The 11,903-nt window shown below is 42.7% G+C and overlaps 1 protein-coding gene across 1 annotated transcript in view; it reads right to left on the bottom strand.

Moving 5' to 3' along the window:
- Positions 1-408: 408 nt before the first annotated feature.
- Positions 409-11,903, bottom strand: part of DIP2B (DIP2 disco-interacting protein 2 homolog B (Drosophila)) — a 38,341-nt gene continuing 26,846 nt past the window's right edge. The window contains exons 24-37 of the mRNA XM_009321317.1: positions 11,724-11,804; positions 11,062-11,185; positions 9,874-9,995; positions 9,140-9,251; positions 8,554-8,663; positions 7,764-7,894; positions 7,009-7,177; positions 5,806-5,976; positions 5,224-5,285; positions 5,029-5,086; positions 3,182-3,256; positions 2,412-2,589; positions 2,104-2,227; positions 409-1,616 (exon numbers count right to left, since the gene is read on the bottom strand). Of these exons, the coding sequence (XP_009319592.1) occupies positions 1,364-1,616; positions 2,104-2,227; positions 2,412-2,589; positions 3,182-3,256; positions 5,029-5,086; positions 5,224-5,285; positions 5,806-5,976; positions 7,009-7,177; positions 7,764-7,894; positions 8,554-8,663; positions 9,140-9,251; positions 9,874-9,995; positions 11,062-11,185; positions 11,724-11,804 (1,770 nt within the window). The 3' untranslated portion in view covers positions 409-1,363. The remainder of the gene's footprint in view (positions 1,617-2,103; positions 2,228-2,411; positions 2,590-3,181; positions 3,257-5,028; positions 5,087-5,223; positions 5,286-5,805; positions 5,977-7,008; positions 7,178-7,763; positions 7,895-8,553; positions 8,664-9,139; positions 9,252-9,873; positions 9,996-11,061; positions 11,186-11,723; positions 11,805-11,903) is intronic.

Here is an 11,903-nt window from a genome sequence, read left to right as displayed (position 1 = left end):
TTAAACACCGTCTCTCCCTCAGCCCGGTGTGCAATTGCTTCCCAACAGCAAGAGCTTATACCCACTACTCTAAGGCATCCATTTCTTTCCATTTACTAATGTGAAAACTGACACAGTATTTTGAAAGCTGGGATATTAATTTTCACAAAGTTATTTAACAACGCGTTTACCAGAACTGCTGTCTCATTTTTGTGCCTCCTCCTGTACAAGAAAAATTGCATTCAACTTAAACCCCAGAATTATCTAATTCTCTCCAGTGAACGCTTCGAGGAAAACTGGGTTGTTGCCTCCCAGTTTACATTAAAGCCTGTTTATAATATTTCTTACTCTACCTAGAGGGAACTGAATCGCACCACCAGTGAATTTAACTGTGTCAACCTAAAGGATTTTTTTTTTTTTCCCTTTAAACACAAGGTGTCACAGGGGGTGGAGGCAGAGGCTGTCACTCGGGTGCATCATTTCAGTTAAGCACTTTGGACTTGCACTGCGATTTCTACCAAATTCCATGTTGCTGTTTAAATTCAGCCTCTTTGAGAAAGATGTGCCTTAAAATCGTAGGTTTCGGCATGCTATGACACACTTCTGGCCAGGAACAAAAGACTACATACTGAAATAAAAAAAACTTGTGAAAGGTGTGTGTGTATCGCATTAGTCTAACCAAATGTAATTATGCTAAGGACCACAAAAGTTACTCGTCCTTAAAAATTTCTACCTTCAGCTGTCATCATTATCCAAGTTAATTTTCTATCTAAGTGAATTATGTATAATAATATTTACATATTTAAAATATAGGCAAAATTCTTTTTAAATTCAAGAAATATCTATATGAATAAGTAACTCTTAGATTCCGTAAGTTATTGATTTGGTCATGGCACAATTTTAAATAAGTTGTGTGATCCCATGGAATGAATAGCTACAGTACAGATGCAAAGTACGTTATATAGCAGGGATCTGCAGAACTCTGATGACCCTTTTCTTAATAGTTTATTATCTTAACTAAATAAACCCTCCCCTTATAGAATCCTAAAACAGTATTAGATAAAAATACAAATATGTACAACGGATGAAAAAAGTAACACTACTGTAAAGGCCTTAGGAATTTTGTAGCTCACACTTGTCAACTTTGCATTTTCTATAAAGCTAATATTTCAGTAAACTGTTACAAATGTTTTCCATTGTCTACCACATTTCCTCTTGTCCGTTGGTAGTTAACGCGATACCACAGGATGAGATGAAGGGAATATGGCAGCAATCTCAAACTTTATATCAAGTATTAGTAATTTTCACCAGCTTCATTTCTATAGCCACCCTTTGTCATTTAGTGGTCCCGCACAGTTTCTGAACATCGCTTCACCCATATACGTTACATGTTATAGGCTACATATATGGGGTCTAGCTGATCAGCTAGAAAACTGTCGCGGAGATGCATTCGTTGTTTCTCTCCTCTGGAATTGATAGGAATAACTCCAGGATCCACTACCACCACCACTCCCACAATTAGGTAATGTTCTTCCAGGACCACGTTTGTAACTAGAGGAACTAAATCCAGGGCTTCCTGTTCACAGCCACACAGCTCCACAACAACCACGAGCAAGTTGGTCCACGTGAATACAGCGCTAAAAGTTAAAAAGAAAAAAAAAAAAATCAGAAACCCCAGTTATTTTCAGAAACACAAAGATCCAAAGTTTACAATTCTTTATCCTTAGATGGTGTTTACCACCTGCTTCGGGCTGCATTTCCAAGCGACCTAACTCCCGACGTGTCAAAGATCAGTTCAACCACATCTCAGTACTACCTAGTGTGACATACAAACGAAACGCTGCTTTCACTGACTCAAATATAAACGGTTCTTTACACCACAGAGCAGGAAATCATCATTTCTATTTTGAATTAAGGCTTGTGAGAAAACATTGAGTCAGTCGGCCCAGTATTATTCTGATCTACAGATGGGAAATGAGGTGCATGACTTGCTGATGGTAACACAAAAAAGTAACTGAATTTGCCTTTGTATTTTTTTTTTTTCTATTAAATCCTGCATCTTTGCATAATCTTCACTACATTTCAGCTAGGTTAGGATGAATTCATTTTTCACGGCTGTTTTACCATTCAGCAATGCTTCTGTGCGTTCGAGATACAGAAGTCTCAATATCAATTGGATGGTAACGCAGTCCCCTCAGTTCCAAAGTTTCATCCAGTGCTCCAACAACATACAGTGCATCATGGCGCTCTAGAGAGGAGAGACGGGAAATGAAGTGTATGCATACCGTGGAAAGAGAAAACGGCAGACAATAAATGGAATTTAGATAAAACAAAGTCTCTCTTGTATCCAGACACGTGGATCAGGACTTATTTGTTGCATAGTATGAAAGAAAACTCTTCATTTAAAAGATAAGGACTAATTTCTGCCATACCTCCGCTGGCAGCTGTGAGCTCTGTCCGACGAACAAAACCAAGGTACCCAGTCCGAGCCCAAAGCGTCTGAGCAGCATCGCCAAAGCTCAGACGCGTGTTGAAATGATCAGCTTGAAGGGTTTCATTGTCATAGATAGTATAGTAGCCACTGGCCGTGTGTGGACTGTTTACCCAAATCTGTACAGGAAGTGGAAAAACAGTCAGATCCACACACTACAAAAACAGAGCATCTGCTGAGTATTAAAATGAAGCAGATGAAAAAAGAACCTTCTTGTTACAGTTTATTGAAGATTTTCCAGATCCAAAAATGTTTTGCATTTAGCTCAAAGCTCCAAATATCCTATAGAATCTTACAAATGTGTCTTGCAGATCTACTCTCCTAATAACTGTAAGCTGAGGATTAAATCAGTAAATAAACTGCAGCTTTTTATAACATGTGAAGTCAAAAATTGATAATAATCTATCAACACAGATCAAATATACTGGTGTGTAATCAAGATAAGGAAACCAAAATGTAAATTAGATTATTTGGAAGCCAGTTACGCAACATTTACAGTGGAATAAGCCTTCCTTTCTAGTAGGCTTTTTCTTTAAACTTGACAGTAAGATAACATACCCAAATTCTGAACGCTCCAGCAATAATTCAGCTTAAAACGGCCTGCAAGTATTACCACTCACAAACTGTCATCCAGGAACTTACATAACAGAACAGAGAGAATATAGCTACCCAACAGAGAGAAGCTACCCAAATAGCAAAATCCGTGCTTACCTCCCCAAGATGAGAATCTCCAAGAGGCCCTTTTGTCTCAGGATTAACAATGACTACTTTGACTCCAGGTAAAATCTAGAGATCACAAGAAGGAATATGTTATCTGTATATGAATTATCTTCACGCACAACTAAAATACAAAGGCTGTTCATTTACCTCCAGAAAGGCACAATTTCACCCATAGCAATTACAAACAGGTATAAAACATGCCTGGACATGTACGCTGAAGTACGCTAATGGTATGAATGTACTTCACGACTCAAGAGCCACACAGGTAAGGGGTTCTAGACCTGTAAATGTTGCTAGACCTTGATTTTGAAGAATTCAGTGTTAAAAACTAATGGGAAACGTCTTTTTGTTAATCCATTTAAAGAAGGGAATAAGACCTACAGTAAATCTCAAATGCATGCTGATTTCAAGGATGCAACAGCAGACACTTTTGATATGGTTCATTTACTGTAAACAGAACCAATTCTCCCAATTGCTTCAGCAAAGCATGCTCTTAAATCAACAGATACTTTATTATAAATCAAACTAACTTTCCAGAGGAACAGTGTAACTATCTACCTGGACTTGTGCAAAGCATTTGACACTGTCACGCACGACATCCTTGTCTCTAAACTGCAGAGACATGGATTTGATGGATGGACCACTTGGTGGACAAGGAATTGGCTGGATGGTCGCACTCAGAGCTGCGGTCAACGGCTCGACGTCCAAGCGGAGACCAGTGACAAGTGGTGTTCCTCAGGGGTCGGTACTGGGACCAGCGCTGTTTAACATCTTTGTTGGCGACACGGACAATGGGATTGAGTGCACCCTTGGCAAGTTTGCCAATGACACCAAGCTGTGTGGCGCGGTCGACGCGCTGGAGGGAAGGGATGCCATCCAGAGGGACCTTGACAGGCTTGAGAGGTGGGCCCATGCGAACCTCATGAAGTTCAACAAGGCCAAGTGCAAGGTCCCGCACCTGGGTTGGGGCAATCCCAAGCCCAAATACAGGCTGGGCGGAGAATGGATTGAGAGCAGCCCCGAGGAGAAGGACTTGGGGGCGTTGGTTGACAAGAAGCTCAGCGTGACCTGGCAATGTGTGCTTGCAGCCCAGAAAGCCAACCGTATCCTGGGCCGCATCAGAAGAAGCGTGGCCAGCAGGTCGAGGGAGGTGATTCTCCCCCTCTACTCCGCTCTCTTGAGACCCCACCTGGAGGTACTGCGTTCAGCTCTGGGGCCCCCAACATAAGGAGGACATGGACCTGTTGGAGGGAGTCCAGAGGAGGGCCACGAAGGTGATCAGAGGGCTGGAGCACCTCTCCTATGAAGGCGGGCTGAGAGAGCTGGGGCTGTTCAGCCTGGAGAAGAGAAGGCTCCGGGGAGACCTTATAGCAGCCTTCCAGTACCTGAAGGGGCCTACGAGAAAGCTGGAGAGGGACTTTTTACACGGGCCTGTAGTGATAGGACAAGGGGTAATGGCTTTAAACTGAAGGAGGGGAGATTTAGATTAGATATAAGGAAGAAATTCTTCCCTGTGAGGGTGGTGAGGCACTGGCCCAGGTTGCCCAGAGAAGTTCTGGATTCCCCATCCCTGGAAGTGTTCCGAGCCCAGGCTGGATGGGGCTTTGAGCAACCTGGTCTAGCGGAAGGTGTCCCTGCCCATGGCAGGGGGGTTGGAATTAGATGATCTTTAAGGTCCCTTCCAACCCAAACCATTCTGTGATTCTATGATTCTCTTCTCACACCGTGCCAGAAGACTACCTTTCCTAGCTATGCATCTACACCATAAGGGGCATAAAAAGAAATGTGTGGTCATCAGATGCTGTGTGCCATGCCTCTAGGTAATAACGTGAAATTACCTTCCCAGATTCTGAAAGTAGCAGGCTTTGTGGAGCTCCCCTTTCCACCAGACGTACTCTGAAGGTAAAGAAAACATTGTCAGGGAAAAAAAGAGCTAAAATCTACTGAGAGGTGTAACGGGTACTGAGAGGCTCAGTACCCATTACAACATTTTATATAGAGTTATTAAGTAAGTTTAAGTAAACTTACTGTACCTGTCATGCCTCAAGGATTTCAGATCTACATATACCGTGGTGGGATCAGGCCCAGATGTTCCCTGAAGAGTTAACATTTAAAAAAAAATAAATTAATGTATCTACAGAAGTCAGAGTAACTTCTGCCTGAGCTCATAAACGTTTCCAGGGGTTTCTTACTGGCAGCAAAATTCATATTCACATTTCCCCACCTTCACAGTTGCACTAAGGGGAACACTTCAGTAAACAGGCTATTTTCTCTCTAGTGTAGGATGCATCTTTGGGGAGGGGGGAGCTGCTATGGAGACAGCCCAAGCGCTCTCAGCTATCAGCCCTGGGGCAAGTAGCCATTGTTTACGTGGAAATAAACAGTTCTCTGATGTCATGTTTCAGTTGTTTTGAGCATCTGGTATATAATCCAGCAGTTGAAAACAAGAGAAGCTGCTTAAATCTTGTGCCAGCTGTTCTCTACAAAGCAGATGTTGGGCTATGCTAACAACGCAGAAGTGTGTGCGGATTAGGAAGTTTGCCGATTCAGAATACAACAGAATCTGGAAATCTGATGCCAGTGACAACGCATGCACTAGAAAGCACTCGCGTTACCTGTAAACAGATAGCAACGTTGACTCTTGATCCGAAGGTGGTGCTTACAGCACGAGATGACAGGCCAATGTCTTTGAAGAGTTTGGAGAAGGAATAAGTGAGAGAAACTCGCGGCCGTTCCTCTGCAACTACCACACAAGTCCGGACACAGGACAGATTAATTCCTCGTGCCTGAAAAAGACACAAGTGAGTGCAAAGGACTGTATGTGTTAATTACCTCTGCCACACTGCACCAACATCTGTCCCCTCACAAGTAGTGACATTTGCTTTTTATCCCTGGAATCCCACTCAAGAAATGCAGGACAAACCCTGTTCTTGTATTCAAGTTATTTCCTCTTTTCAGCTTCTATTTGTCATTATAAAATGTGTCTGACCAGAGCCTAGAAATACTGCTAGAACAAAATATGCATTAACAGTGCTTCTTCCTCTGCTACATCACGTGCTTCTGCAGTGCTTTTCAGCTAAGATTACATCTATTATTCACTATTTACACAGACGGAAACCAAACCAAGTGAGAGTAAAGTCATTTACTGGGATTACACCGAGTCTTCAACAAAACGGGGACCAGAATCCATTATTATTTCTAGACATGATCATGAATGCACTGAACAGCACTAGCCAGATGTTCGAACCTGTGCATTATTCTGTTTAACTGGTGACAAACAACAAAGCAGATACCTTCAGAACTCCGCCACCAACAGAACAAGACTGACCCGTAATCATATAGATGGAGTACACTATTTCAGCAAACCCCATGCAAAAAGCCACCCCAAGTGTTTTATGTAGCTCATAAAATGAGCTCCTCTCATCTCCAAGGAGAAAAAACACCTCTATTTAGCAAATCGCCTAACGTGTGTGCTTTACATCATGTGCTGGTCTCAGCCTTCACTGCAGACTGTTATATAAGCAATTCTTCTGCATAGCATTCTGCTGCTGGCATCCTCCCTCTAGGGTTTGCCCAGCAGTCTCTGACACTCACTGGCAACGTGCTACCTACACTGCAATACATACACCCGACTCAATTTCAATCCTTTTAATTTCCTGGGGCTGCAAACGTTTTTTGGTGCTTTTGCTTTTTAAGCAAGCTGTGGACTGGAGACTTGTGCAACAGGAAAGCTGTTGTATTTAACAATCGTATCACTTTGCTTTACTACCACAGTTTCCTTCATTTATGTAACATAACATTCAAGAAACGTTTCTTACCTTTAACATTTCAACTTGGTTTCCAAGTCCCTTTGTGCACAGTTCCATGACTGAATAGGAACAGAAAGTGTCCCTTATTTTATACTGGCTGACAGTAGATAACCAGAGAAAAAGATTGGATTCCAGCTCCATAGGAGGAATTAAAATTGACTGGTGTCCAGAATATACACTGTAAAGAACATTAAGGAAGAAAACATTTTTGTGTGGCAGGTAGTTATCTTTAAATTACTATTTACTGTATTTTGATGTTACGTTCCTGCTAGACCAAAAGCAGGTTGTGGGACTCTGCATCTGAGGCAAACTGATAATAGCTCCAATGCCCACCTTCTGTAGCAACATTGTTTTAAAAATACAACTTACTGCACAAGAATAACAATTTATACACGTACAAATGTGCACACACACTGACAGAGTGAAGGAAGAGAACTGGCTCAACTACACAGTTTACAGAATGAAAACTCCCTTACTGCAACGTATAATCAAGGAAGAAAGGCAAGAGAAACATTCTGGAGCCAGTATTATTTGGCAGCACAAATACGCGTAATCGAGATAGGATAACATCTTGCTAATCTGCAGGAAAAGGGAACGTATTATTGTCAGTTCAAAGACAAATTCTCCCCTTACCGTAGATTAGTCATTTTGGTAATGTCAACATAATCTATCTGTAATTACACCAGATAAAGACGCAGACTGCCATTTCCCATTTATAACCAGCCAAGAGTTAATCTTTTCCTTTTCCCCCTTAGAAGTCATACCTGCAAAGGCACCAGAGCACAAAACCTAGTCCACAATAGGGGTCAAGACAAATTGCAATCTGCCGAGAGGAGTAGAGCTCACATTGAAGCTTGATTGCCCTGCAAAGGCCACTCACGGCTGCATGGGACATCTGCAACACAAGAGACAGAGAAACTGTGCTGAAATTCAAGAACATCAACATAGGACTTCATCAAGACAGGTAGGTAAGAATAGAGATAGGTTTGTCTTGATAACGCTTCTCCATAAACTATGTTTCTTCTTCCTTTATCCTCCATAGCAGAGGCAGAGCATTGCAGAACCCTCTGAACCATAGTAAACCAGAAACAGCGATACCAATAGCTATTGCTTAAAAGCTTTAGGCATCTCAGGCTCCAAACACAGCTGATCATTAATGACAAGTCTAAGGCTTTCATTTTTTAGTTTCTTAACCTCTTCTATGTCAACCGCATTCCTGTTCCGCTCTTGGTAGGGGGAAAGCAGAAGCTCACAGCTATGCTACTCGCATCGCTCGCTGCTCTCCTAACAGGCAGCTCTCCAGTGGGAAGCAGCAGCAGAATTCCTGATGCCCACTGTAGAGACCTGTCTTCCTACATTGCAGAACTAATTCTTCAGCACAAATTCACGCTGCATTGTCTGCAGCGAATCCATAGCTTTACTGGGAGAAAAGCATGGTCTTTATTTAAGCTACAAGAGCCAGCTTTGGTGGAGGTCGAGGGGAGAGGTGGTTCAGAATGTTAGCCGAAGACAAGACAACAAAACCCCCCGTCTTCTAAAACCATTTTACTGTACCTTTACTCCTGTAAGCATGCCTGTTGTAGAAACACTAAAATCTAGATATGCTAACATTTCAGGCGTAGGTGGCTTATAGATCTGAGACAGCCGCTTCCTGGGCAAGTCATCTGTACAAGAAGGGAACAAACAAGAAAGGTTAATTTTTGATTACTGAACTGGTATTTAAAAGGAGAACACAACTTCCAAAAAGCCCGAGATGGACAATAAAGCTTTCTATTAATTCTCTTTCCAAAAGAGACAGACTAGTATATGACAAGACTCTTGCCAAAGTTCCCATGTAGAAAATTATTTATTCTCAGGAAAAGGGAGAAGAGACCAACTTGCTCTTGTCTTAAGAAAATTAACAGTTGTCTGCAACGTGGCTTTTCAATAAAATTATTTTCCATGCATAACTCAAGAAATGCAGAAGAGATGTCAGTACACAAGGTCAGACCTAGCTTATGTCTTGGATTGTTTTTTTAAATAGTCAAACAAATTCTTAAGAGCCATCCAGTTAGCATCTGAAATGGGGGACAGTCTCTTTGGAAGTCAATGGTAAGACCTACACAGAACTTCAAAAAGTCTTTTAGCCCATGGACCGCACCTGTGTCAATGATGGTTGGCCAGGTTTTCACATCTACAGCAGCAGCTGCCTCTCTGGATTTCAGTAGTCTCATTAAGGTCTGGGTTGTGAGAATACAGGCAGCTTTGCTGACCTAAAAAGATAAACACTTACTAAAAAAAGACAAAAGCATGTCCCAGTGGCACTGTCATTGCAAGATTTGATGTTCAGAGAGTGTATTTTACCATCTGTAACCAGCTTCCCCTAACAAACTTGCATTAATTTCTTTGGCTTTTGCAACACTGCTCTCTACTCATCCTTCACTAAAACCCCAAACGCAGACTAAAGTGCAAATAACCATGTCAGGACCTGTAGAGCAGGTGAGAACATTACACAGTCTACATCTAGCTTTCTCCCCGTGGTTATAAATGGGGAGGCATCCTCTCCTGGTTACTGGGCTCGGAAAGTAACTAATAGCAGGATCTGCACTTGCCCAGCAGTAAGGAGTGTCAATGTGAAATTTTAAGTGCTAACGTCATGTTAGTATCTCTCAGAAACCACCTGTTTCATAGCAATTTGTCTTGCCACATAAGGAGAGGTGGTTCTCTCTTGCATTTCATGAATGAAAATACTGTCCTTCAGTTGTAAGATGTGCTTCAATCACTGCTGTCATGTAAACAGCATGGGAGGCTGGACAGCTGTGTTAACCACTCGAGTCTGAGAGGCCGAAGCAAGAGTGCTCCAGCCATGCTCTCAGCTACAGCCCCGTTACTCACTTCCACGATCATTCGCACAGTGGGCAGAGTAGCAGTGAGGCTCTGAGCATGAGGTGGTCTCACGGTCACGGGGATGCAGCCAGCATACAAACAGCCATAGAACGCGGTGATTAGCTCAATGCCTGCAAGGACACGATAGGCTGTAGTGTAGGACACTGGTGGATGGCCACCCTGGTGACACCAGCCTTTCCCCCGAGTACTTCTTCTCCAAGCGTTGGTTACAATTTCCATTAGAAGGTGGTACACACACTAGTCACTTCCACAGCACAGATGTGCAATGTAAACAGTTCAAACACCAAGGGCAGCACAACAAGGAAGCTAAGAAAGCTTGGGATAGAGGACTGGGAAAGTAGAGAAGACTGACCACACAGAAAACCATATCCATCTTACAGGAAAAGAATGTTCCAAGTGTCAAATGACTCAAAAGTCAGTCAGGACAAGACAGAATTGTCTGGCAGGGCAAGAAGTACACACACCAGAGAGCACCTCTCACTAGCAGTGAGCGTCTTACACACACCAAGTGATTTAAGCTGTGTGCTACCAGCCACAGCAGGCAGACTGCACTTCCCACTGTTCCCAGCCTGCTGCTGTAGAAAAGGCACCCAACAGTCTCAGATGAAGTCTGATGAAGTCTCATTTTCTGCACAGCTGAAGGCAACGGCACCAGTCTCTCCCAGAAGCCACCCTGCCATTTCTCATAGCAAACTACATGCTTTCCCTGGATGAAAAGCTGCCAGCTGGCAACGTGACTTCAGACAAACAAGATCTGAATAGACCAGGAGCTGAGGAGTTTCTGTTAGGGTGACTAGCGCAATTCTCCAGCACATGCAGCGCAGTCACAAGTTTCTAATAACTTTGCAGTGAACATATCATACCAGAGGATCTTTGATAACCACAGAAGTCTTAGAGGTTTTTATTCTAAACATCATGACACAGCAAGATCTAGCCAGGAGTGAGAAGGTACAAATTGGCTTTTCCAAAACTCTAGAGAATCGAAGATTGAGTCCTGATACTGCAAGACATTAGGACAGCCCTCTCTGGACTCAAAACTAGATCAGAGAGTTATGCAGCCCCTAAGGTACGCTGTTTCAATTCTCTCTCCTGTATTTCCAGATCTCAATGAGATTTCAAAGAATGACCATGCTGCATTTCCACAGTGGGATGCAGTCATTATTAAAACTTGCTTACCAGGAGGATAAAGAAGCACCACATTGTCTCCTGCATTGAGATGTCCTTTGTCACACAGAACTGATGCAATTCTCTCAGCTTTTTTGTGCAACTGAAGGCAGGTGGCTGTGCACACAGTGGTTCCCTTGAAAGGAGACAAAAATGCTCTAAACAAGGCCTGGCACAACACGTGTCAGTAAAATGGCTGCTGCAAAAACCCAAACTTGCTTGCTAGCATCAGTCTATAGCTACTAGTTATCTATACCTATAGGCTGCTGGCATTCAATGAGCCATTTATCCACTACAATATCAAAAAGAGAGAGATGGAGTTAGGTCTGCTCTAGAAAATTCTACCTTCCAGGGAGTCAGTTCAGGTCTTCTTGCACCAGAACCTTGCCAGAATATACTCAACAGGGATACAGCATTAAATGATACAGGAACCAGTGGGACCTACAAACACGCTCAGTTTTAAAATGAAGCATTGAACCGTGACAGTCATTTAGATGAAGTGACCTATAGGTTCAAAGGTTCAAATTTTAAGTTACAAATCTATGGGCAAAATCCAATACAGAGACTAAACAGAGGACACTGGAGCGGGCAAAAGATTTTAGACAGTCTCAAACTTGCGCTGAATAACATGCTGTGGACCTTAAAAAAACCCAACAACTCAGTACTGACTGTACCTTGGCATTTAATAAAAGGAAGAGTGGGTGGTCAGGAGTTGCTTGAGCTCTCCACTGTAATACCTCTGTCAGGAACTGGTGCTGAAACAAAGAGGCGGTAATTAAATACTAGTGCTCCTACTTCAAAGGCAGTACTTACGTCCACTTCACGTTGCTGCTTTGCATTCAGCTGTAGGGTAA

Source organism: Pygoscelis adeliae, unplaced genomic scaffold, assembly GCF_000699105.1.
Source record: "Pygoscelis adeliae isolate BGI_AS28 unplaced genomic scaffold, ASM69910v1 Scaffold1000, whole genome shotgun sequence".
Lineage (NCBI taxonomy): Eukaryota > Metazoa > Chordata > Aves > Sphenisciformes > Spheniscidae > Pygoscelis > Pygoscelis adeliae.
Note: the sequence above shows the minus strand (reverse complement) of the source record. Positions and strands in the feature narration are given on the sequence as shown.